A 27,110-nucleotide genomic window follows, 5' to 3' on the forward strand; every position below is an offset into this window, starting at 1 on the left:
TCGATGAACCTTCTTAATTCTTCAACAATGCCCGAAGCAGCATCGATTGAAAGCACATTAGTATTTCCGGTGTAAAGTATAAACAGACATAAAATTGAATTAGTTACCGAAACTTTATAATAGATCAGATTATTGTTCATTAAACACTCGTTGTTGAAGAATTCGGATTTGAAAATGATACGATAGTTTACACGGAAAATGAGGAATGAAATATTACTAGCTCTCTAGCATGAATCGACCCAATTACTTTTACTATCACCCTCTACAACGAAACGTCCAAGTTTGTAGAGAAATTGTTCACATTTTCGAATCTAGATGACGCAATCAAATTCTATACCGACACTGCAGAACACATATTACGAGACGGGTACTGCATTACCGAGTAAATGTTGAAAAATTGCATCCCTGAATTATCGACCGAGTAGATCGTAGCGTGATAGAAAATACAAGTCCGAGCTTTTTGGTATACGCGTGTCTATGTATACTACCAGAAAGCTCATGACCTGTTTAAAATAATGGCATTTGCGACGAGGAGTTTGCGGCATTTGTATAAAATATACAATGGAAGTACAGGCACGATATATTGTACAACTTGCCTACCAATTGCTCGAAAATCCCTTCTTCAAACGGTGCATTTATATTATTACAACACCGAGGGTAAGTAAATTTAGGAAACATAACCTTGTATAGTCGAAACGTGTGCGACTCAGATACTTGGTATTTATAAAAAATGTCTATAATTAAAATATATAATTAAAAAAAACATCGTTCGTAATAATATGGTAAAATATATTATATACTGGTCTTAATAAGATATATTTGATCATTCAGTATTGATACAAATATTTGAATTGAAATAATGATTATATTAACTATACCTTTGTGCAGTACAACGACCAAAAATAACAGGTAGTTTAACGAATATACAATCAACCAATGGAACTGTACAGTCTTTGACACCGGATATATTGGACGATAGAAAGATAGGGGAAGAAGAAAGAGAAGAAGCGGAAGGAAGGGAGAGACGTGAAAAATCTAAAAGACTGCTTAAATATAGTCTCACATTTTTTGGTGTGTTTATTTCCCTTGGGCTATCCTTTATAGTATACGATCTCACGAGAATAAAATACGACGACGAAGGAAATATCATTGAAGATGAATACACGAATTTACCGTTATACGAGAGAATATATAGAAGGTTCAAAAGAGAATTCAATTATTATTCTAAGGTATAAAATTCTTACTACGTACTTTTTATATTATTGTAAACAATAATACAAAATTGAAGTGTCCAAATGGAATAATTAAAAGTAGCCAATTAAATACCTAATCTTAATTCTTTAATATCTGTGTAATCTAATTGTACGTTCCTTTATACTTTATATTACAGATGGTTCAAGAACCCAGCAGAGATAAATTGCTTCCAGACCCACTTAAGTATCCTTACATTCAACCCCCTTACACTTTGGTACTAGAGTTGACCGATTTACTTGTTCATCCTGATTGGACGGTAAGCTTTATGCGTGCCCAAATGTATTTCATTAGTTTAATGTACATATTTATTTTTATCGATCCTTTGTTTAGTACGAAACTGGCTGGAGGTTTAAAAAGCGACCTGGAGTGGATCAGTTTTTAGAAGCCGTGGCTCCACCACAGTTTGAAATTGTCGTTTATACGGCGGAACAAGGAATGGTAAACATTGTTAATTGTACATATATTTATATCGATATCGAATTATTAATGAAAAATTTTAATCTATCGTAATGTCATTTACTTAATACGACGTTTAGACTGTTTTTCCTATCTTGGATATATTGGACCCTAAAGGATATATCATGTACAGACTAGTGAGAGATACGACACGTTTTGTAGACGGCTCCCATGTTAAAGATTTGGATGCACTGAACCGTGATCTTAGTAAGGTAAGTATTTGATTTGTATATTTTTACATAAGCCGAAAATCTACTAATACGTTTCATTTCACGCTTCCTCAGGTTATAGTAGTCGACTGGAACGAAAAGAGTATAAAATTACATCCAGAAAACACTTTAAAATTACCACAATGGACAGGTAATGACGATGACACGACTCTGTACGACTTAGCTGCATTCCTTAAAAGTAAGTACGAATGAATTTTTATGTTTATAAGTGTCTTTTATATGTACTTTAATTATTTATATTATTTTAACATTAATCGCATTTTTCAGTTATATTAGCGACAAATGTGGATGATGTACGAGAAGTTCTCAATTATTACAGACAGTTTGATAATCCATTGCAAGTATTCAGAGAAAACCAACGAAAATTACTGGTAACCGACTTACGTAACATATATATATATATATATATATATATATACATATATATTAAAATAATTTAATATTTACTAAATATAAAATGCTTTTAGATGCAAATGGAAGAGGAAGAGAGTAAGGCACAGAATAATAAAGTACTGACATCAAAGTGGAAACCATCTTTCCTTCGAAATCGTTAAATTTTAGTAGAAAAGGCAATACTGTAAAATATAAAAACTTGTAAACCATTGTTAACATGTTCATTCATTTTGTTAACATTACATGTAATTATTGTATAATTTTTACTATAAATAAACAAGTAATTCGTACGTCCAATGACGTTGCATGTCATTTGTAGAAAAATAATAAAAATATAATTCTATTTTAACAAGTTTCCTTCATATTTTTCTTTTCTTTCGCATATTTTCTTTTCTTTCTGGACCCGCAGTTTTAACTTTCGGTAAAAGTAATTCTTGTAGTACATTACTGTCATCTAAACAAGTTATATCTATCTCTTGAGACACACTTATTAACTCTTGAGTATTAATCGGTGTTACTTCATTGTCCAATTCTTCTTGCGAAGAAACTAGCGCTTTCACATCCGAAGATTCCAACCAATTTAAAACTTTTTGATGAGGTACTGCTGTTAAAGATAATGGAACTTCTTCGCATATTTCCCATACTGCTAAAAGTTCCGGTGCTAATATATCCATGTAAGTGTTTAATTTTTCGAGCGATTGCTTCCATATCGGTTCCAAGTAAACATCTGATTCATGTTCGTTACACTTTAATCGTAATTTTTTATTTGTAAAGTCTACAAAATTAATGTAATAATATTTCTATGTATTATATACCATCTTTAAAGTGAGTAAATACTTACTATTGTAAATATGTTGCATATTTGATTTGTCAGACATCGTAAGAGGTGTTATGGTATTTGTTTGTGAACATATCGCATTTTCCCAAGCATTCAATATAAAATATGACTTACAATTAATAGGTGAATATTTGTTTAATTCAGTATCATGTGTTATACACTGATAATATATATCACCTAAACAAAATACGGTATTAAACATTTTATGAATGAAATAAAGTATGTAATAAATAAATAATATTTGTACCAATTGAATTTTGTAAAAACAAAAATATATTTTTAACTTCATTTGTAATAACTGCAGAACCAATATTACACAAGTCAAATCTATTTCTCAAATATGGATTTAAACACATTCCTTGCATTTGAGATTCATTTAATGTTTTTGTAACATGAGGAGGAGTAAAAGGAAAATTAAATGAATGTGCAGTCTCACTACTTGTCCAAGTATTTAAAATTATTGTACTTTCACCAGATATTTGACTAGATAAAACAACAAATTCCTTGTTTTCTCTGCAAACAACCATTGATTATTCCATTTCTGATAAAATTATATTCAATAAATATATATTACCTATTTATGACCTGCCCCATGAGTGGTGGACTTTTGAATTGATGTGTCCATTTTTGTTGTACACATTGATTTGGAGAGCGATTATCACACATTAGAATGCTATGATAAGTACCTACGTATCTACAAGAATTGTGTCTACTTGCAATATCTAATGAAAGCCTTTCACACTTCTCCAAGTAAGATCTTGGAGACAATGTTAAAGCTGGTCGATCATATGGAATCTGTAAAATTGAGTGCAGTTATATTAAAAATTATTGTAAATATTCAATAAAATATTATTACTAAGTGTTTTCACTCTTACTCTAACATCGAGATAATGAAGATTGCATCTATCTACAAACAAAATAACATTTGGATCCATTGTCTGGAACTTTACACTTCCCCATGAATCATTGACTACAGTGGTTTCCATTACAGTATTACTACTTACATGCTTCCTATAAAAATAATTGTAAACTTACTTATTGTTTATATACTTGACAATATATATTTAATATTGTGTTCACAGATAATATTTACATTTTTGTTATATCCCATAATGTTATGGATCTTGTCACATTTAGAGTACAATACTGATTAGTATTGATTAAATTAAGATCTGCACTAACAAAAGGAACTTTTGATGGTTGCTCATGGATTTCGATAAGACTGTACTTATTATCTCTTTCTGACAGCGTATAAAAGTTACATTGATTTTTGTATCTACCCAAAACTTTACCTAAAATATTGATTAAAACTGAATACAATGTATCCTCTAAATACTAGCCACAAATAAATAATCCAAAGATACATAAGCATACATGTATTGCCATTAATGTTGTATTTTAATTCATACAAGGGACCAGTAATGTTACATTTGGATGCTCTTCGAAATAATGGTTTCCATAAAAAATCTTCTACATTAGTAATAGGTGCAGCAACTATAAGTATACTAAAATGAGATTGTAATTTCTTTAAAAATATAAAAATACTACTTTAATAACAATACCTAATTCATCCATGAATGGAAAAAGTAGTACACTTGTATTATTTAATTGTACATGGTTCACTGATCCACCAGTATAATACCAATTATAAACCTAAACAAAATTCCTGTAAAGTTATTTAAATGCTACCATCTTAAATTATTTCTTTTATCAAATATTACTATTAATTTGTCATACCCCATCGAAATACGGATCTGGATCCATATCAATAATTGTTGCAATTTCTGTTACATATTTTGGTATCTTAGTAGTAACCACATTCTTTCTACGATTCCACTTAATATCTTTCTTATGTATTGTTCCTAATTCTATAAAAATTATGTATTATCATAAACATATAATCTTTCAAATTTGCACGTTTATTATGATAAAAATACCTTTCTTATGTTTATGATAATAATGTTTTAGCCTCTGTACATCATCCTTTATATGATTTTTGATAGTGAGTAATTCTAATGCAGGATCCTCTTCATTTAGCACTATATGATTTGTAAACAGAGTTAAGTTTATTTAACAAAATATTACCTCATTCGATTAAATCACTTACCACTTCGAGGTAATTTAGCTGGAGGTAACAAAGGCTTTGGTAGATCACAATAATAAGGATAATCTTGATACTGTTCGACAACATTTTCTAAATCTAAATCATCTGCAGAAAAGTCATTATGTAAATTATATCCTGGTATTAAATAATGTGGATAGCTTCTCAAAAATGTTGATTTCAATTTGGCTTTCAAATTTGACTCTGCACGTTTATATGCTTTTGACATCAAAATACTTTGGTCTTCCATTATATTTCTTTCCTCTTTATTCATGTACCTTTTTATTATAAAAAAACTGTGTACATAAATGCATATATTTATTTCATTAGTCTTTCATTTATATGTGTCTTTACTAACCTGTATCAAACTAAAATTATTCTTTCGTTGTAAAATATAAATAATACAGAACAGATTTTTTCATAAGCATTTTAGTATAAATAATTAATATTAATCATTATAATAATGATTTAACATCAGTAATACTTTTAAAATAGTATCTATAAAATATATCAGCATCGATAGCTTTTGCACGTGCTCAACATTCGAAATTATCATAATATACGTGTGAGTCACAATTGGCTACAATTTGTAACCATTGCGACTATCATAATATACAACCAACATATTGGTTGTGAGTCGCAATTGGTTACAATTTGTAACCATTACGGCTGTAGAATATTTCTCACTAAACAACTGTAGAAAGATGTGGTAATGTCTCCCGGATTTACCAACAGAGGGCATTAAATAGCAGTCGGTTTCCATAAATTCTCCAATAGTATTTAATTTTTCAAATTCATATATCAAGATCGAATTACAGACTACAAAACGAATAAAATAGCAAAGTATTTAGCTGACTTCAAAAGGGCATTAATCATTCTCCTTTATTATTACATTTATATAAAGAATATGGAATATATCAACACAGGAATAATTTAGTATACTGTACAGACAATTGCATTCACACATAATGGATTGGCAACAACACTAATTTCCATTCTTTTACAAAGTAAAACTTAAAGTAAACAAAAATAGTAATAATGTATTAGTATTCATTAATTTGTAACTGTGTCACTTTAATAAAATTGTCAAATGTAAAATAATGAATACTGTTGATGACCTTAAAATAACTATCACAGTATTGACTTTGACTTCACAAAATTCTCCTATATATAGTACATACAAATCATCGCATATACTTTGTCGAATAAAATTAATATTATTACAAATGAATGTATTACAGTTGTAATATGTATTTTATGTTCGCTGTAAGTTTCGACAATATTTAAGCACTACACACTGTATAATTTTAAAAGCTGTACTTCAATAGTAAAAACATGAGATTTTTAATATATCAACCAAATAATGTTGAATAGAAAAATTGCAAATTTTAAAAGGTTTACTCATTACGTACTTTTTAACTCCACATTATATTATTTATATTATTCATCTACAAATATCTATTATACAAATATTTAGGTTACGTTAATAAATTATCGCTAAATAATTTAGTCAGTTTGATTTTTATGTATATTTTCTACAAATGACCTGAAAAATATCGTTAAAGGCATGAATAATATATATTATCGGAATTGTAATAAAATTGTGGCTGAGACTTACGTAATTATAGTAGGTAATTCTTTATAATGACATATATATTTATGACCAAAACCATATGACGAATCTATACGTGTAAACTGAATACGATTTGTATTATTTCCATAATAACTTACTGCTGCTTCATATAACTAATAAAATAAATATAAAATTTATTATTGTTTTCTTATAAAACTCTAATCTAAATTGATTACATACCTTTTCACCCAAAGAAATTGGTATAACATTATCATCTTCCGCATGTAATATCATAACAGGACACTGAATATTTTTTATATGTTTATCTGATTCAAAACGGAGATGATTATCATAAAATGGTTCAACAATCATCCAATGAAACCATGGTAAATGCTTAAAAATCTTAAAAAAACAAACATTATATAAATGTGTTTTAGTATACTTAACATCATAGCGTGTTAATATTTGGAAAACATTTTGCATATATTCAAAAATACCTGTGATAAAGGGTGTTCACTTAATTCTTCTGCCATATTATTAAATGGCGATTCCAAGAATAAGCCTGCAGGTTGAATATTTTCTGATGCTAATAACGCTAATACATGTGTAGAAACACTACAAATAATAATATTTTATCAAAATTACATATCATTCTTTTTACCATCACACTAATATTGTCTGTCACAAATTTGCTATTCATACCCAGTCCCTAGAGAGTGGCCCCATACAAAAATTGGAGCAGAACCATTTACTTTTTTTAGCAACCATTCAAGTATATATTTACTATCTGTGACTACATTAATTTCAGAAAGTTCTGCTTCTTCACTATCACCGTATCCTGCATTTATTAAAAAATTATTGTTATAGATTCTTGAATAGTTTATACTTATAACTATTAGAATATATTAGACTCACCTCTATAGTCAAAGCATATAACATGGTAATCTAAAGTTTGAAAAAGTTGATAAAGTTGTACCCGATGACCACTTGCTCTATTACCACTGTTACCATGCATATAAAGAAAAATAGGTTGCTTAGCATTACTTAAAACAGATTCGTAGTCATCATCAGTTATAATAGTGGTATCATTTAACAAAGATTGAGGTAGAATTTGCCTAAAAATAGACTGTTTATTTTGAATAAATAACAAAACTACCTTATCTATGCATTTCCACTTACCATATTCCTATTTTTACTTGTTGATGAGTTTTCAAGTAAAAGTTCCTTGTCCCTTTCATTCCAACCAAATCTGGTTTTGTAAAATCTACATTAAGTGGCCATTGTACTGAAAATATACAAAATAAAAAAACAAATATTTATATAAAAAAATTTTGGAAAACACAATATATTAAATATTGTATACAATTTATAAACATACTTACTAAAGTTTAAAAAGAGTATTTTCTTTTGTATGGTATAAGAGTAATGAAATATAATGGGCAAAAGCCCAAATATAACAAGATATGTGATTAATGATACCTTCATTGCCCAAAATAAGTATCTGAAATTCATATTCTCATGTTTAAAATATTATCACATTAATTCCACAAAAAAATAACTAAGCAAAAATATTTATTTACAAAAATCATGCTTCAATTTGTTTATATTAACAAAATAATAATATGTCTTGAATTATGTAAACAATAATAGTATATAACTTACTATTATATTATTAATACATTTTTCTTATTGTTACTATTCATAAAACACATAAGTAAAACCATATATCTTAGTACATGCACATAAAACCATTAACAAATTATCATAGAGTATGATAATATTTATAACATTATACCTTGTTAATTTCATAGCAGATGATGTACATATTTACCATTTAATTACTAATTATTTCACATTACTATATGTATATATAATGCATTTAATTTGAAAATTATTCACTTAAAATATGAATCAGAATTACACAAGTTAAACTTTGCGAATGAAATTGTTTTCATTTTACACCTCATACCTTTAATAAAATATTTCAAAAATTTATCTTTATCTTTTGATTCCTGATTTATACATTTTTCAATAATTTAGATCTTTTACAACTTATGTTGAATACTATAATAACAAAAATTAAGAGAGAAAAAAGAATCACATTTTATTGGACAAAGTAAACAATGGAATAAAGTATATATAACTATGAACAATTGGAAAATAAAATACGTAAATCATTAAACCCACATAATTAAAAAAGTATTTGCATTTATTTGGCCTAATAAATATCTGTAATAAAGTACCTGTTATATGTTTCTTTTTGTATGTTATATTTATTAAATAATTAGTTAAATCTATTTCTAAGACGTATTCTGTTTAATAGACTTAGAAATATGGTTTAAGAATTAGAGACATGAATATGTGCTGAGTTATATAATGGAAAACTTTCAGTTTCTGTTACAAAATATTTTCTTATTATCTGCTAATGAGAATATTGAACAAAGAGTTATCTTTAAGGCAATATTAAAATTATTATAATATTATTGTACAAAATAGCAGAACTTAAAGACGTGTAAACAAGAATTTTTTATCTTTTAAGAATTAACATTTTCAATAAAAAAAAATGAATAAATCATGATTATAACAGAGTCACTTACATTCCTGTATACCTGTATACCTGTATATCAAGAACGATGAATGATGTCACTGCTGCTAATAGTAGATAAGTACACTGCATGTTTATTAGTAGTTACCAAATCTTATTAATTCCACCTTTTAGGGTAATTTACTTAAGTGAAATTTCTTACGTGGAATTACTAGAGAATAATGGTACATGGAAAATGAGATATAATGTTGTTTGTCATATTTATGAAAGTGTAATTATGTCCACATAGACTAGGTTTTATAGTAGATCATTTTCTAGTATCAATGGAACTTTCTAAACTATTATGTATAATTAACCAATTTATATATAGTATTATATTACATAATGTCATAAAAACCTTTGTAATAACTTTTGTTATTTTCAAAAGATTTAGACTTGTAAAATTATATTTTATATGTAATTTTAATTTACAAAAAAAATTGTTAACTGATAATTGCTATTTGTTAAATATATTATTATATAATACATATTAGCAATAGCTATTTAAATTCATAATTTAGTACAACTTTTAGGACAATTTATTACAAATTCTATTTAGAATTTCACAATTTGTAAAATATATATATTTATATTTACTAATATATATAAATTATTACATTTTAAACTGTACAGTGAATTGTTTTCAATAATTGTTTAGTTTAGAACATTTGTAAATTTCAAATACAATACCTCTACTTATAGTAACTATTAAAATGATAGTCTTAAAATTGAATGGCTACTAAACATATATATTATCTATAAATTTATAAAACAGGTGGTAATAATTACACTTAAATGTTATATCAGTATTAATTTTTACTGTTGAGTTTTAGTAGATTGTTTTGTTAAAATGTTGGTATTTAGAAACAGATGACAGATAATACTGTACCTCTTTTTAAAACGTTTCTTTGGTAACCAATATACCATAATAATTGTGATAGTGTTTACGAAGAAAATATCTCTATCCACGTAGAATTGAGACACTGATTTATATAATTACACTTCAACTATAATTGCAAGCCAAATATATGAAATGTTATTAATATATAATGACAAATTTTTGAAAATTATATTTCTATTTTTAAGCATGTGTAAATAAAAAACGTTTATTTCAATTCCTTATGTCAGTTTGCTGTCACATATTACACTGAAGAACCAAACTCAGAAGAGCATACATATGTTCAACGATTTCACTTGGTGCTGACCTGAACCAGACGAGGTTCCGGTTATAACCTGAGATAAATACAGAGATGATAAAGAAGGACTCGAAGAAGTTATCGATGAAAGGTCATCGGAAAAAAAGCATTAAGTATTTTATATTAAATATTGTTAAAACACAGTGACGTATAGGATATATCTAACGTTACAAGTGCAATAAATGATAGACCTGATATTCAAAGAGAGTTTGAATTGTATCAACTGACTTATCGACCTCGTAGAAAAATATATATTGCTTTTGTTGTGCACTCTCCACTTAAGAATAGTGTTTGTGAAAACTACAATTAACACAACTATGAAAGTCAATAAATCTGACACCATAAAAAACAAGACCCTATACCATATATAGAATAAACATTTTATTTTACGGGAGTAATGTCACAATCTGAAATACCGACATCGTAATATATAAATCGTGTTGGATCACTTTTTCGATTAGAATGTTAATTCAAAAACTATATTCAACCGAACCATCGAAATCGGTAAAGATAACAAGTGTAGAAAACATAATTCTGTATATTATTTGTGGTTCTATTAAATTTCTGAAGCTCAAAAAATATTGTAACAATAAGTTCCATTCATTCTCACAGATGGAACTTGAGAAATTGTAACATAAAACCAAGAACACTTTCAAAGTTATAGTTATCCTACGAATTTAACAAAATTTTACAAGTCCTATTTATTCTCAGATTCGTACTGTATAATTTATATCTTATACTCTAAAGAGTATTTGAATTTTATCCCATCTGTATATTAGATTCCATACATATTCTATAAGATAGAATTAATATAATGTGCCATCGATATAGTAACTGCATCTAGTGATCAGCCATAACAAGTAAAAGTTTATCGAGAAAGAAAAAGAACTTATTTGGTTAGTCTTTTGTATAGTACTAGGGACTTTGCGTTTGTTATACATAGTATTAGGGATTTTGAGTTTGATGTACTACGTATTCTTTTACTTTAAACGGCAGATAGGATTTTTGATCCCTTTACCTACGAAGTGTAAAAGACTTTTTATATTCGTCACTCTATTAAGCTCTAATTCATGGATAATATTTAGCAATTTAATTGGTTAAATTATTTGGTAAACAGACAAGAACAAAGTATTTTGTAAGTATAAATATATTGACAATGTGTTTTATTAATCTTTTATGATATTTTCTACTTTTTGTTAGTGTAAATGTATATATTTACGATTTAGTTATAATATTATTTTTTTTAAACTTACCAGATTCGTAAAAATCTACCAATCTAGGACAACTTTTAGAGTTATCAATTGCTTACTGTTTGTAAGTCGCAGTTAATGTGAATTTAATAAACAAACTAAGTATAAAACGCTGTATACAAAGCTAACAATTACGAGGTACATTTCTTGAAAAAAAAAACTATTTTAACCTTAAAGAAATTCATTTAATAAACATATAATAATCAAAAATTTATTTTTGTAATACAATATTAACTTGCAGATGAGTCGGAAGGAAGCTTTATCACAGTTTATTCAACAGATCCATGGACGTCCTGTTGTTGTAAAGTTAAATAGTGGTGTAGATTATAGAGGTGACACATTTGTATTTAATTTTTCAACAAATTATAACAATGTGAGAAATGTCTTTTATTAATGATTGTCTTTAATATCTTATAGGAGTTTTAGCATGTCTCGATGGTTATATGAATATAGCTCTTGAACAAACTGAAGAATATGTGAATGGTCAATTAAAAGATAAATATGGTGATGCTTTTATTCGTGGTAATAATGTATTATATATAAGCACACAAAAACGTAGAACTTAAGTAAAAATAAATGTATAATTTCTATAGTGTTTAAAATGTTTTAACCTATATGAGTATTTAGAAAATAATACTCTAAAATTTTGAATACTAAACTTTTTATTTGTTATACTTACAGTTTTCTAAATGCTACATTAATACTTTTATGTTATAAAATTTGTTTATAGTTTCTTATAACTTATACAATAGTATTTTCGTTTTAAGATTTATGCTCCTTATATGCTTCTTGTGAATTATTCTCGAAATCTTTATGTTCCAAATTTGGAGTTTGACTGGGTATTTGTACATTGTAAGAACTATCTTCAGATTGTGTACCTTTAACTTCTTCCAATTTCTTTTTTTTAGTTTCGTCTTCTAGAGTTTTAAGTCTTGCAAGTCTTCTCTGAATAGCTTGTTGTCTATTTTTTTCTATACGTTCTTTTATCTCATCACTTAATTGCGATTGACCAGAATTTTCTTTAACAAGTTGAGAATTTTTAGTATTGGTTTCTAAAAATAGTTTATCAAATAGAGCATCAGCTGCAGGTGCATCAGATATTGCTGATTGCTGATTAACGACTTGTTTTTGCTTCTCTATTTGTTCAGCAATTAGTAAATCAAATTCATCAACAGGATCATTTTGTTCTTCGTTGCTTTCTTCGTCTACATCATCCTGAACCACCATGGTATCATCCGTGCTAATCATATCTAGCCTATATTTTTTTATGAATACCTGAAGATCTTTCTTAGTACTTAATGTCTCCAATTTTTCAAGAAAATCATCAAACGTTAATTTGGGAAACAGTCTGTGTGCCCAATGATCCATCCTTTTCATGATTTTATCTAAATCTGTCTTTTCATATCCTTTTCCTTGGAACTTAAACCCCTCAAAGTACTTTTCAATAGTTTGTATTCCTTTAGGGCCTTTTAAACGTTCTGTGTTTATTTTAGGTATAGGCTTTCTTATTATGTGCTTTGTAGATGTTGATGGATCGATTCTTTTTACATTGTTTATTTCTTCAGTTTCCTCATTACCCGAGTCTGTGGGTTTATCTCTATAATCATTAAGTTCCTCTCCATCAGAATTGCGTTTTTCATATTCAGCTACTATATCATCTTCATTTTCGTAATCAGAAACGTTTGATAACGTCAGCATATTCAACAAGTTGCACCCCCACTTTTTAAATGTATATGAAACAATAATTCTTTACTTAACAGTAAAACTTTTTAGGAAGCCCTTGAATACAAGTATTTATGCACGAGAAATTCTTAAACCACGTTTTTCCCTCAATTAGTATTCGTGCCTCAGTTAATTGCACGTTTGTAACGGTAGTCGTACCTCCCAACGGAATGTAGGTTATGTTTTGCTTACTTAAAACTCATTGTTATCTTGAGAATCACAGTCGGAACTTCCTTTTTCCATAAATTTATCAAATTCACCATTGGATTTGTTCATCCGTTCTAAAAGAGATACTAATAACTTCTTGTTTAATAGATGGGTTTGTGTTATTTCCTGTACAATGGGTTCACAATTTGCATTTGGAGGGCGTTCCGTGGTTTGCAGTTTCTCTAATGTGTTGTTTTCTTCCTTTATCGGTGTGCCTGACATTTTGATCAATAAATTAAAATATTATTATAGAATGGTTTTAAACTTGATTTTATTTTATTCGATCCTATACGGTTAGTAATAACAAACTTATACACAAAGAAAATATCGTTTAACGCAGCTCTGCTTTCATTGCTCGCGCATGTATTCATACGCGCCATTATACATTTATTTTAAAAAGCTGTCCAATAATGAACTATTTGAAATATTTGTATTACCTTTTTAATACTTTTAAAATACACAACTGTTTCAGAGCTGAGTATATTTAAAATAAAAAGTAATTATTTAAATAGTAATACATATTTGAGTAAAATAATATTTGAAGATTTATTTCACATTTTAGTCATAAATGCGTATATGGAAAATATTTAGTTAGAATATAGTAAATAAAATTATTAATTGAAATAATAATTTTCTAAGGTATATTAGAAATAATTATTTGAAATAGTATATTATATATTTGAATTTGAAATATATTGAATTCGAAATAGTATTTTTTATTATTATTATTATTTCAGGAGAAAAATAAAGTGATACAATAATAGAGTCACTTTAGAAAATACGAGATAATATAAATTGCTAGCTGCGTAAAGCTCTGTACTTACATGTTAACTCAAAATCGTAGTCGCTTAGACGGAATTTCGTAAAAATAATATTCAAATATTTCATTGCACGTATGACGAAAAAAATATTTGCTTCAATTAATCACATCCAACACAGTTGAAGAAAATAGTTGATGCAAATAGTTTTATTCCCTATTTAATATATTTTTACTCAGTCCGGAATTGTTTTACTTTGTTAAAACAGATAAATTGTAAAAATTGCAGACATTGTAATTTTTCAATATAATTTTATTTCGAAAAACATACATTTTATATACATGTACTATATCGATAAAGATTTATTAAGATCAGGTGGAAAAGATGCAACACATTTGACGTTGCGATGTTCGGACGTAAGCGTATTTGAATTTGCATAGGTCGGTAATGTGTTATGATAAAAACTGTCCATTAATTTATAATTTCACTGTATCATTGATGTATCTCTTATTAAGATTTATCGCTTATGTATGTTTACAAAAACGAAAATCTGTATAAAATCGTTTTGAAAATGAAACGACCGATGACCGGGAATCTATTTCCATACAATCCCCGCCACATGGTTACGGAATTGCGCATCACCGTGTTTCGTGTGGCATGGTCCCGTTGAACGAATCGCGAGTTCAGCGTGGATTATCGTGGCAAACTCACCGTACCATCAGTATCGTAAGAACTTTCGTGCGGTGCAGAAGTTATCGGCTAAAAAGACTTAAAGGTACAACTCCACGAACCGTTCGCTTGTGAAGTCAACGTGAAATTATAATTCAAGGAACGATCAGGTACGTTTCGAGTCAGTCGTCCGCGTGAAAATTCAATTGTGTACACACTCTGAGATTCCACTAGAACGGATACTTAAATGCTTGGTAACCTTGACGTTATTTGCTTCCAATGAAATATCGCTACGTAAATATTTTTATGTTCAACGAGTAATGCATTTCGACGATTTCTTTGAGAAATAAATTTGAAAACTGCATTTCATTCAGTACAAAATGCTCCCATGCTTCTTTTTTTTATTCTTTATACCGCAAAGAATTTGTAAATAATTGACATAAGAAGAGGTAGAGATTTCAAAATATTGTGCGAATTCCGATGTGGCGTGATCGTCGGCAACAAATTATTTCCTACTTTCCAAAGGTTCGCCGGTTTCTGATAATTCTGTGCTTATGTGATTTGTTTGCTCGAGCATTTAAAGAATGATACTCGATCGAAGTATATTTCTTAGTTTTTCTCACATATTTCAATAAACAGAGATACAAAACTGTTGATTGGTGTATTTAGTTATCCTCAATCGTATGTTCGTGCCAACTATGATTATCGACCAATCACGAGTCTCGACGTCAATGGAAAAACTCAATGATTCCACCTGTCAGATTTCACTGACGTTTACTATGATTATATATATATATATATATATATATATATATATATGTATACAATGGCGGTCGAAAGTATTGGCATAGCATACTTTTTAGAATACAAATGCTTAGAAAATATAATTTTATCATAACTACGGAGAAAGTTGAATTACATTTTGTAATTCAGAGTTCCTCTACCCTTGTCACAAAATGACAATCAAGCATTCTTCGAAGAAACAAAATAAAATACATTTTCTAGTTATACTATGTATCGATATCTTCGTCGAAGTTATTTAGAAAACGATTTTTATTATTTTTATATCGTTTCATGTATGTTACTATGTCTTGTTGTATAATAAATTAGGATATGTAAAATAAACGTTCGTCGAAAAATGAATTTTAGTAATTTAATTGTTTTCGTAGTTTTAAACACTTGTATCTTAAATAAAATGCTGACATTTTTCATTCACCGCTCTACGTTCTAGTAAACGGAGACGATATCAACGAAGATTGTGAAACATATTCACGGTCAACACGTGATCACTTTTTACCTTTTTCTACAATAACAAACAGTAGCTTTCTTCTTTCGATCGAACTTCATTTTGACGAATATAAAAATTTCGACCTTTTTATATTAGTCTGTAGTATTTAAAAATAAACACGAGTTTTAATTGATGGAAATTATTCGTTTTAGAATTCTTGATGCTACATTACAACTGTATTTCTATTTGTTTATCGTGCCAGACTTGAGCTGGGGTCGTCAGATTTATTGTTTTAGAAAAGTAAAACTTTTACCGAAAATTATTTTGTACAAATATAATGTTCGGTTAATATCTTCTGATTAGTATTAGATTTTATAAATTAGAATTGGGTTAAAGTTGGGCTACCTTTTTTTTGTACTACCGTGTAGATGAAATAAAAGATAAGCAATGAAAAAAGAAGACTACAGTTGACGCACACGCGTTGCCGCAGACGTGCCGCAGTCGAAAAACAATTCTATCGAGTTATTTCTCAAACCGGAAGATTTCGTCAATTAAAATTTATATTTTTGCATTGCACTCGCCAAATACTACAGAACGACATAAAATAAGTCGAAAATGTTATGCCCGTTAAAACGAAGTTTAACCATTCTTTTTTTGTTATCTAAACTTTGATAAACTATGTACTTTCGACACAAAAACAAAGAAATTTATTTTGTAAACGTTTTGGACTTTAAAAGGTCATCTTTTGATAATTTTGTAATAATTAAGCAAATAGAAATAGGTAGAATAATATCATGATAAACACTTGAGAGTTGTAGTAAAGAAAATAAGTAATTTAAATAATATAACTTTATTCGCTTAGAATTTATTTTAAATTCTAATAAGTGAATTATAATAAAAATTCACCTCCTCAAGTGAAAGAACAGTGTTCATTTATTTAATTCGTATATTCTTTGTGCAATCGATACCATAAAGATGTGCATATTTACGAAAAGAATAATTACCAAGCGTAATGAATATGTTGATTAAAGTGTAATAGTTTTAATATGATTTGACATGTACGCATGTACATTTTGAATATTCTAATGTGTACACATTTCAATTTCTTGAAAAATTTCTTTCTTTTTTTGAAAAATTGATGTAAAGTAATGTGATTTTTATGCAGATAAATTCATAAATCAAATTGTTCATATGTCACGATGTTTTAAAAAATGTTTAACATTTGATAAGAACTGTATTAACGATGCTAATATAATTCGTGAAAAAATCAAACAGTTACTTTTTTTAATATTTTTGTATGCGATAAAAAATCATGAAAAATGTAAATCCTGCTTAATAATTCTTTTGTTCAACACTTGAATCTATTTAATATTCATGTGTCGCTCCTCATTACTAATTTGTAATTTTTATACCTTCGGTTAAAGTCATAAATAATACTAAATAATAATCTTATCCATAACAAAAGTATTAATGGATATTATTCGACGAAAACGTTTGTCATTTATCAATTATCGAAAGATACTTTAAAGATGATATTTGAAATTGAAAAAAAAATTCAAAGAAAATTCCACTAATAAACTAAGTTTTCACTGAATTCTGCAGATAATTTTCTATAGAGATAAAAGATAAAATATTCTTTCAATGCTCTTCTATCGTACTGGTTATATCAGAATAACGTGATGTATTTTTTTTTACTTTTATTATCGGGAACATGTCGACGCTCGTAAATCGTCTTCGTTCAGTAATTTCATAAAGCAAATTATTCGAGCGCATGAATCCACTTTCCGTGTTCAATTGAAACGCTGGCACCTAACGGCATCATTTTAAACGGAACACGAAGTAAGAAAATTTAACAATAGATAAAACGTTTACGACTGCGACATAATCTTGTTAATAATCTTGTTTTTATACTTCCGATATATTTAATTGTGTATTTTGGATGGATAATATATATATATATAATGAAACAATTTTTTGTGGAGATAGATCATACATTACTTAGAGACAATCGTTTTTATTCGATAGAATAGACAAGATTCAATTAATATATTTAATGTTATTCATTTACGCACAATAATCATATCATATAATTATACTTTCGTTACATTGTATATTTATTAATTTCTATTTTGTAAGTACATTCATGTAAAAAATAATGATATTACTGCTAATTTAATATCAACTATAGTATTAAAGATTGTCGGCAATCCTGCGCATTCGTGCAACCTTAGAAATGAAACTGAAAACAGTATAATTTTCAAATCAACAAAAGATTTGAATTTCACGTTTCATTTTAATCTTTGTGGAATTTTGTCATCATTGATTATCGAAAATTTGTATCAATTTTCATTTCGATTGAAATTCGATTGTATTATTTATACTTTGTAATTGTGTAATATTAATAGATTTTCATATTATCGACAAAAATCGTCAAACATATGTAAAAATGATGCACATTACAAGCATATATGGAATAATTCTATACAGTTTTATCTCATCTTTGTGTCCGTAGACATTTGAATTAATGGATTTTTTCCGTTCATTTTTATTGAAGTAAACAATGAAGTATCAATTCATGTAAAATCATATATTCAAGTACAACATTATTTATTATGTAACGCAATATTACGTAGCTACGTATTTTTTGAATGTCATCTAATAACAGGTACATATATAGGTGTATAATTTTTTTTCTCACATTTTTAAATAGATTACAGAACAACACGATTTTACATTGGTAATGTTCGAGGTAGATATGAAAATTTGCTGTTTGATTTTACAAACTATAATTTTTTCGCACAATACGAAGAATATTGCATCTTTTTCTCTGTAAGTTCGCTACTTTATACCATTTGAACTGTTTGCATTACATGTATATGTAACATTTTTCAGCATAATTCTACAATAAAAAATAAAACTAAAAATGCTTCCTTCACCTTTTTGACGGTAATGTATGAAAACTTAATGAGTGTCGCAGGCGGAAATCCTGTAGTGTTGTTTATCAACAATGAGTATAACTATCAAACGCTCATAAATGTACATACATATGTCGCACGAACTGCACAGATCAACTGAACATTGAATAGAAAGTTATAATAGAAGCTGTATAACAGATAACTTTTCGGCGACGATCAAAATGCAATTTTCGAATTCGTATGTTCGGGGATATATTATTTCATTTTTTTACCCGAGTGATTAGCTGCGGTATAATTTCTAATGATATATTCTTAGAAGAAGTAGCTCTATTTATCCGTCAAAATATCCGGATACAATTAAATGCCTCTTAAGAGTTGGAGACTTGTTTGTTTACATAACGATATCGTTTATAGTACTCGAGAGACCACCACGAATAAATTCGATTATATTTATTTTAGAATAATAAGCATAGTATCTATTATCATTTGAGATGATCTTCCGAGTAGTTTGAGCGCTTACCATTTTGCGCAACATTTATTGCGATGATCGTGTTATGGTCTTTAATTGAAGATCACACTCCACCCGTTTGATCCAGCAAGACCAGCCTTCATCCCGTGCCACAGTGTGCATGCATAAACAAAACGAATAAATCGAGACAAATAATAACTCGTTTAAAAATTCAAGCCACGACAAATTCAATATTATGTTACTATGATTTTTAACATTAATGACATTAATAATATTAATACAACTCAGTGTTATCACTGCAGAGATAGGGAAAATGTAATATTAGCTATTTTATCTCCTTTGTTTATTACAACATAATATAATTACGCGAGACTTTTATTAAAAAATATAAACAAACGATAGATTCATTCTGTTTGAATGTACCGCTGAAAGGTGGTGTGATGTTCTATTATTGATTTTGGCGAGTCTAACAGTTTCGCTCGTGGTATTCTAACGCGCCAGCATACTTCGAAATACGTGAAGATGGTTATTCTACTTTACAAAGGTATTTCTTAAAATTTGATAAGAACAAACGATCTATCATCGCTTTGCAAACTGATTTCAATTAAATCTTAATGGCATTTCCTGGAAAAAGACTCCCCCCACTTAACAACACACCTTTGAGAGGGTGAGAGTGTCAGAAACGCATTCGATCGCGTAACTTCGTATTAATAATTTATGAAATACGTTTATATTTTTCTTGCAAGTATATTCTGAACAATTGAACGTCACTTCATAAGCCAATTTACAATGTTTCCGTACGAGTGTTCCGTATTAATATTGTTATTCTCGACCTAACGATAATTTTTATCGGTATATGCATAGTTCGTAGTAATAATTATGGAAAATATTTTTCAAATAATTGAAAATATACTCCATTTATCACTTTTTATATTTCATTCCTTTCGCTGCATTTATTTCAAAACCGTTCGATTTTCTACTGATTCGTGGAAGAATAAGAATATTATGTTTGCTTTGAACAGTGATTCAACTAAGTTGTCACATCAGCGAATAATAAATACTAAATAAATAAATAAATAAATAAGGTTACATCCGGTGTGTATATTATTATAATATTATTATTATAATCGTATATAAGAACTGGAAAGACTTTAATCTGTTTATTAAGGTTTCTTTGGACAATGTTCGATTTATAATATATGTAGGTCGGTGCGAAATTGAAATCGACCGGTTTCAATAAAGACATTTACAATGTTAAGGTTCGTAACTATTGTACGTGAGAGAGTCAATGATGTCAATGACACAAGACAGTCAGCTATTGATACTGATATCAATACATCTAACTAATTTGATAATTACAAACAGTGGTTAATAACATACTACCTATGACACGTTTTGTCATTGAAAATTCACGATCGTTTTGACTTTATATCAGTCAAGGTCAATATATGTAAAATTCTTTTTTTGAATTCTTATAAACACGATTTATAGACAACTTTTACGCAATCAGTAAATGTTAATATATATCAGCTGCACTTTGGTCATGCATCGCCTGACGAGAAGAAGTAAAAAAACAAGCATGTGATACTTATAATTTACAATGTGATGACTAATAGAAGCTCTGATTCTTGAGAGTACAGAGACTTATAAAATATAAAAATACCAGATTACGGCATGTAAAACAAAAGACGAGAAAGACTCTTGTACAGAACGATTAAAAAAACGTGCCACACTTTTGAACGGAAAATAATTTCGTTTTCATTTGTTCATTCGTTATTCTTTTTTCATTTAGAATTATGAAAATTACAATTATAATACGAAGAGAAATACGTTCTTTAAGAGACTTACCGTATGTTGACGGCGATATATATTATACTACCATATCGTAGATTTATTGTTCGATTCTATTGTCATTAAGAAGTTTCAATAAACTCATTCCACTATTATATTGTACCGGTTTATTTAGATATTATTTTTTTCCATTTTCACTTGAATTTTCTTTGTTGAAGAAAAGGTACAAAGGTAGAAGTTATGCGCGCCAAATTGTAATAATAAAGATCCTAGACTGTTTTTATAAGTCTCGGAAAGTTTACAGAAATCCTAACATAGTACTGTTAATCATAAATTAATTGTCCAAATTATCCGTATACTTTTTCGATATTTTTCGTCGTAATATTTTACGCAGCATGAGAGAAGTATCATCGATGACCTTTAACTTCCTTGATGACAAAATCACGCGATTTATAATGTATGCGTCTACGGCGATGAAACAAAATTGTTTTTTGGTAGCATAAAATTAATTAAATCATTGAAGACCATATCAGTGATTAACTATGAATACGCACAACAGCTACACTACGTCTTATTAATGAAATTCGTGATTCGCAAAATATCACACGACAAATTAAATATTAAAGCTTAATCGATTAAAGATTAGGGAAATAATTTTCTGACTAATTGTTCGTTACTTTTAGACAACATGACTACAGTGCAACCGGTTCAATCGAATGGAGTAATAAAAGGTTTTGCTTCAAACGAAAAGGTAAAATAAGTTAAATATTAAATTTTACGGATAAGGAAAAATGAATGATAAACGTTGAAAGCTAAAAGAAAATGTATTCTGTTTTATTATAATTTGAAATAAACTTCGCAAGTGTATAATTTTATTTACATACGCGCGTAAAATGTATGAAATTAATAGTTTGATGTATTTCAATAGGAAATAGCAGAAAAGGATACTTATTATGTGACTGGTACCGAAATCGGTTTCAACGGTAAGTATTTGTAACATTTTCGTCGTGAAATAATCGTGAGTAAATATATTTATAATCTTTTCTTCATTTGCTATTGTTATAGGACCTGATCAAATTTTGCCCGCGGATAGTTCGATCACAACGCAAGCAAATGGACGTGTGAAAATACTTGTAGATAATGATGAGGCTAGTTCATTAAAACCTATATCAGTTCCTGGATTGTTAACTAAAACAGCTAACTTGTTTCCTAATCAAATTGCTCTTGTCACAAAACCAGATACTGATGGAAAAAGAAAGACATACACTTACAAGTATATATTATATAGATGTATTTATATATATATATATATATATATATATGTATATAGTTAAACAAGTTTTGCATGGATTTATTCACTTTTCGAACTCTCACTTTTAGAGAATACAAAAATACAGTAAGAATTGTGGCCAAGGCTTTCTTAAAGTTGGGTTTAGAACGGTACCATGGAGTCTGTGTTTTGGGATTCAATAGTCCAGAATGGCTTATTTCAGATCTTGCTGCTATTCATGCAGGGTGAAAATAAAGATATTTTTGAAAATTTTCCTTCGCATTATTCTTCTCTAAATATCTTAAATTTGTTTCTTATTATTTTTTTAGAGGATTTGCAGTTGGTGTATACACTACAAATACAGCAGAAGCATGTCAATATTGTGCTAACAATAGTCGAGCAAATATAATAGTGGTTGATGATACCAAACAATTAGAGAAAATACTTCAAATAAAGGACAATCTTCCTCACTTAAAGGCAATCATCATATATGATGGCACATCAGAAGAAAAAGATGTTTTGTGTGTAAGTAATTTTACATGTGTGATGTTAACAATTTTTCTTGATATATTTCATAAGAATTGCTGCTTTCTAGTGGAATGATGTACTGAAAATAGGAGAAAAAGAGTCTGATGATAAATTAAATGATGTTATAAAGCAAATTGCGGTGAATGAATGTTGCACTTTGGTTTATACGGTATGAAAAATTAAGTATCTATAAAAAATTTCTATTATTGCTGCGTAAATATTCATTGAATAAAAAATGTAATTTTTCACTGTAAATAAAACAAAATTTATTCCTTTGTTTATAGTCAGGTACAGTTGGAAATCCAAAGGCTGTGATGTTAAGTCATGATAATCTTACATATGATGCACAAAGTATCATCAAAACGCTCCGATTTTCTGAGGAGTCAGAGGTTTTAGTTAGTTATCTACCTTTATCTCATGTTGCAGCACAGGTAAATATAATAAGCATTTTATGTATACATCTAGTTTAAGATTTATTACAATTGTTTAGATACATAAAATAATTTTAGGTAGTCGATATATATTGCTGCATTACTATAGCAGCTACACTATATTTTGCGGACAAGAGTGCACTTAAAGGTACCTTACTTGATACTCTAACTGTAGCTCGACCTACTGTCTTATTAAGCATACCTAGAGTATGGGAGAAGATTTATGAAAAAATGCAAGTAGTTGCCAGTAATAATGGAATAATAAAATCTTGGATTGCTTCTTGGGCAAAAGCACAAGGACTTTACTACAATTTGAATAAAATGAATAATGGCATTGATTACAAACACTGGGGTTACTTATTTGCTAAATGGTTTATATTTAACAAAGTAAGAGCAACACTTGGTTTAGACAGAAGTAAATTGTGTATTTCTGCAGCAGCACCTTTAAGTACAGAAATTAAGCAATATTTCATGAGCTTAGATATTCCTATATTGGAAGCATATGGAATGTCTGAAAGCAGTGGTGCACATTGTTTAGGTACACCAAATTATTGCAGGTGAACATTAATTATTTCTATACACTTTTACAGTGTCTTACTAAGAATTCAAAGTGCTACTTATTAATACTATTACTAAAAGGCAATATTAACAATTAGCATCAGTATTTGAATAATACAATTAAAACATTATGTTTAACAACATTCTTTGTATTTAGACTATCTAGTGTTGGTAAATCAATATTTGGAGCTCAAACAAAATTTGATAATCCAGATAGTAACGGCGAAGGAGAAATTTGTATGCGTGGTCGGCACATATTTATGGGTTATTTAAACGACCCAGAAAAAACTGCAGAATCTTTAAAGGTTGATGGATGGTTGTTTAGTGGCGATCTAGGCAAGACAGATAAGCATGAATTTTTGTATGTAACGGGTAAGTACCTTTCGTTATACAAAGATCCCTTCTTTTGTTTCATTTGATATTATTCTTAATATGGCTCTTTATTGACCTTTAGGAAGAATAAAAGAATTGATTATTACTGCTGGTGGAGAAAATATACCACCAGTTCAAATAGAACAATTAATATTAGCTGAATTACCTGCATTAAGCAATGCTGTACTAATTGGAGATAAAAGAAAGTACCTTACTCTGTTGGTTAGTCTAAAGGTAAGATATGTTATGAAATTGTATACATTACAGTATAATATAATTGTAAATTATATCTAAAAATATACAATATACAAAGTGATATACCACTGTTGTATCAAGTTTAACACTAATTAGAAAAAAAAATAAACAACAAAATACAAATATTTTTATGAATATACTTTCAGACTGATGTATCTCTTACTACTGGTGAACCAAAAGATACATTCTCTCCAGATACTTTAAAATGGTTAGCATCTATTGGAAGCACAGCAACAACAGTTTCAGATGTTATAAACAATCATGATCCACTTGTAAGTTAATTACTTTGATCAATTATTGTCTATGAAAAATTCTATTGAATCTATGGTGTATTCTTTTTATAAGCACATTCCATTTTATAATACATAAATTACAATTTATTTGCAGGTATATAAAGAGATTGATAAAGCAATTAAAAGGGTAAATAATAAAGTCATAAGTAATGCACAGAAAGTACAAAAATTCAGAATTTTACCACATGACTTTTCTGTTGTAACTGGAGAATTGGGACCAACACTTAAACTCAAAAGAAGAATTGTTAGCGAAATGTATAAAAGTTTAATAGACGATATGTACAAGTAAATATGTTATGCATAAAAGTGCTGAATGTGTCCTCAACAAAATGTTCCAATACAATTAAAAAAGTAAACATTCGAGCAACTGCCAACATGCCTATATAAAATGCTTTGATATTTCAAATTGTGATATTACGCAAGTAAAAAATCTGTAATATAACCATGATTTATTTTTTACAAATTTCAAAGAATAATTTAAATTTCAAAACTATACAATCATTAATTAAATTGCTTATTCACATTGAATGACAATTGTTTGATTATTAAATATTTTAATAGAAATAAATTTAATTTGATTATGAATTATATAGTGTCCTAGAAAGTTGGGATCAAACTTCAGGAGTATAAGTTTAATCAATATATTAATCTGTTATTAACATATTAGTTTCTCTAACAATAAAAGTTATTCTGATTATTTTTCATTAGTCAATTGAATATAAAGTTAAAAAAATAAGAAAATAAATGAGGTTTAAAACTTTTCAAAATATGATAATAGATAAGTTCCTCTGTAAATTACGTTTATGTTACATTATTGTAAACAATAGTTTATAAGCGAATGTTATTGTTAATAAGAGCAGGGCTGTGCCTAAATATTTTGGCGCCCGAAACAACAGTGGAATTTGTAGTACATGCTCACGTATATGGGTGTTTTGTATCATTCATGTAAAAAAGTTTGTGTACGAACTATGCAGTCGGTAAAGTGTTAAAGTAGTTAACTTAATTTTTTTACTTTTAAAGTCGCCTACTTGTTATGGCCCTAAATAAGATATATACAAAATAATTATTTTTTAATTGAACATTGTACTGAAATATATAAGTATATATAAAAACTGTAGTGATTCGTAAATGCATGTCCGTACTTCGGAGTTGGGGGTTGTGAATATACGCTTTAAAATATTTAAAAAAACGTCATGTAAATATATATCCTACATACATAAACATAGAACATATGTTTATGTTCATTTCCGTGTCCAGATTCACCTTGTGAAGTATGGACATGCATTTACGAATCACCCTATATGCTTGGTATAGTTATACTATTCACTACTATACTTTTATAAAAAAATGCACTCTGTTTAACATATTAATGTGAAATAGTACTGTGTTATATAATGACTTAAATAGTTAATTTATGTTCAATATTAAAAATTATACCAATTCATGCACTTGAATAAATGAATATTTAGTTCGAATGCAAATGGACAAAAATAATTAAAATTTTTTTTAATGTTCTTATTAATGTATTATTTTCTTATTCAATTTTATATGTACAATGTACATATATTTGAATAAAATAAGGCAATAAAAACTAAAATTGAAAATATTTGTATGATAATTATAAGATTATTGTAATTATTTTACAACAAGCACGTGTATATTTCTTAAATAGTATAATATAACTTAAAACAATTAGCAATATTATACTAATAAAAATTCTACAAATGAACTTCCTCTGCTGAATTCTTTTTATTTGTAAGTGCACTTAC

At 28.2% G+C, this 27,110-nt stretch overlaps 7 protein-coding genes across 12 annotated transcripts; 3 read left to right on the forward strand and 4 right to left on the reverse strand.

Annotated features, from left to right (window-relative positions):
* The first annotated feature begins 464 nt into the window (after window positions 1-464).
* LOC143152208 (mitochondrial import inner membrane translocase subunit TIM50-C) lies at window positions 465-2,687 on the forward strand. The gene is made up of 8 exons (XM_076322060.1): window positions 465-657; window positions 889-1,229; window positions 1,391-1,510; window positions 1,585-1,692; window positions 1,791-1,922; window positions 1,995-2,118; window positions 2,208-2,311; window positions 2,408-2,687. Exons 1-8 carry the CDS (start codon window positions 516-518, stop codon window positions 2,492-2,494), a joined length of 1,158 nt encoding a protein of 385 aa, XP_076178175.1. The 5' UTR covers window positions 465-515; the 3' UTR covers window positions 2,495-2,687.
* Window positions 2,462-6,105, reverse strand: Taf1c-like (TATA box-binding protein-associated factor RNA polymerase I subunit C-like). 2 transcript variants are annotated; one of them, XM_076322058.1, is made up of 12 exons: window positions 5,631-6,100; window positions 5,279-5,550; window positions 5,109-5,210; window positions 4,909-5,039; window positions 4,734-4,824; window positions 4,546-4,665; window positions 4,265-4,463; window positions 4,047-4,182; window positions 3,746-3,966; window positions 3,419-3,684; window positions 3,175-3,348; window positions 2,462-3,108 (listed from the first exon to the last, which is right to left on the reverse strand). In XM_076322058.1, the coding sequence occupies exons 2-12, from the start codon at window positions 5,544-5,546 to the stop codon at window positions 2,693-2,695; spliced, it is 2,124 nt and encodes a 707-aa protein (XP_076178173.1). In that variant the 5' UTR covers window positions 5,547-5,550; window positions 5,631-6,100; the 3' UTR covers window positions 2,462-2,692. The 2 variants fall into 2 exon arrangements, with proteins under 2 accessions (XP_076178173.1, XP_076178174.1); XM_076322059.1 differs by having other exon boundaries at window positions 3,008-3,079; window positions 5,631-6,105.
* Window positions 6,106-6,595: 490 nt separating this feature from the next.
* On the reverse strand, window positions 6,596-10,885 carry LOC143152209 (lysophosphatidylserine lipase ABHD12). Of its 4 annotated transcripts, XM_076322061.1 has the most exons (10): window positions 10,319-10,885; window positions 9,443-9,601; window positions 8,228-8,346; window positions 8,025-8,130; window positions 7,761-7,960; window positions 7,548-7,683; window positions 7,343-7,460; window positions 7,086-7,247; window positions 6,891-7,018; window positions 6,596-6,818 (listed from the first exon to the last, which is right to left on the reverse strand). In XM_076322061.1, the coding sequence occupies exons 2-10, from the start codon at window positions 9,520-9,522 to the stop codon at window positions 6,779-6,781; spliced, it is 1,089 nt and encodes a 362-aa protein (XP_076178176.1). In that variant the 5' UTR covers window positions 9,523-9,601; window positions 10,319-10,885; the 3' UTR covers window positions 6,596-6,778. The 4 variants fall into 4 exon arrangements, with proteins under 4 accessions (XP_076178176.1, XP_076178177.1, XP_076178178.1 ...); XM_076322062.1 differs by lacking the exon at window positions 9,443-9,601 and having other exon boundaries at window positions 6,599-6,818; window positions 10,319-10,880; XM_076322063.1 differs by lacking the exons at window positions 9,443-9,601; window positions 10,319-10,885 and adding an exon at window positions 8,641-8,771 and having other exon boundaries at window positions 6,599-6,818.
* A 721-nt stretch (window positions 10,886-11,606) lies between these two features.
* On the forward strand, window positions 11,607-12,465 carry LOC143151926 (U6 snRNA-associated Sm-like protein LSm6). Its single transcript, XM_076321455.1, has 4 exons — window positions 11,607-11,760; window positions 11,882-12,013; window positions 12,117-12,207; window positions 12,293-12,465. The coding sequence occupies exons 3-4, from the start codon at window positions 12,117-12,119 to the stop codon at window positions 12,439-12,441; spliced, it is 240 nt and encodes a 79-aa protein (XP_076177570.1). The 5' UTR covers window positions 11,607-11,760; window positions 11,882-12,013; the 3' UTR covers window positions 12,442-12,465.
* LOC143151925 (TIMELESS-interacting protein) lies at window positions 12,099-13,573 on the reverse strand. Its single transcript, XM_076321454.1, has one exon. It carries the CDS (start codon window positions 13,571-13,573, stop codon window positions 12,638-12,640), a length of 936 nt encoding a protein of 311 aa, XP_076177569.1. The 3' UTR covers window positions 12,099-12,637.
* Window positions 13,574-13,789: 216 nt separating this feature from the next.
* On the reverse strand, window positions 13,790-14,149 carry LOC143151927 (uncharacterized). The gene has a single exon (XM_076321456.1). It carries the CDS (start codon window positions 14,024-14,026, stop codon window positions 13,790-13,792), a length of 237 nt encoding a protein of 78 aa, XP_076177571.1. The 5' UTR covers window positions 14,027-14,149.
* Window positions 14,150-15,229: 1,080 nt separating this feature from the next.
* Window positions 15,230-26,822, forward strand: Bgm (acyl-CoA synthetase bubblegum family member 1). 2 transcript variants are annotated; one of them, XM_076321977.1, is made up of 13 exons: window positions 15,230-15,401; window positions 22,318-22,385; window positions 22,563-22,617; window positions 22,700-22,907; window positions 23,015-23,149; window positions 23,234-23,429; window positions 23,500-23,601; window positions 23,717-23,863; window positions 23,942-24,420; window positions 24,579-24,793; window positions 24,876-25,027; window positions 25,195-25,320; window positions 25,436-26,822. In XM_076321977.1, exons 2-13 carry the CDS (start codon window positions 22,323-22,325, stop codon window positions 25,628-25,630), a joined length of 2,073 nt encoding a protein of 690 aa, XP_076178092.1. In that variant the 5' UTR covers window positions 15,230-15,401; window positions 22,318-22,322; the 3' UTR covers window positions 25,631-26,822. The 2 variants fall into 2 exon arrangements, with proteins under 2 accessions (XP_076178092.1, XP_076178091.1); XM_076321976.1 differs by lacking the exon at window positions 15,230-15,401 and adding an exon at window positions 20,324-20,387.
* Window positions 26,823-27,110: the final 288 nt, after the last annotated feature.

The sequence above is a fragment of the Ptiloglossa arizonensis genome, chromosome 10 (genome assembly GCF_051014685.1).
Source record: "Ptiloglossa arizonensis isolate GNS036 chromosome 10, iyPtiAriz1_principal, whole genome shotgun sequence".
Lineage (NCBI taxonomy): Eukaryota > Metazoa > Arthropoda > Insecta > Hymenoptera > Colletidae > Ptiloglossa > Ptiloglossa arizonensis.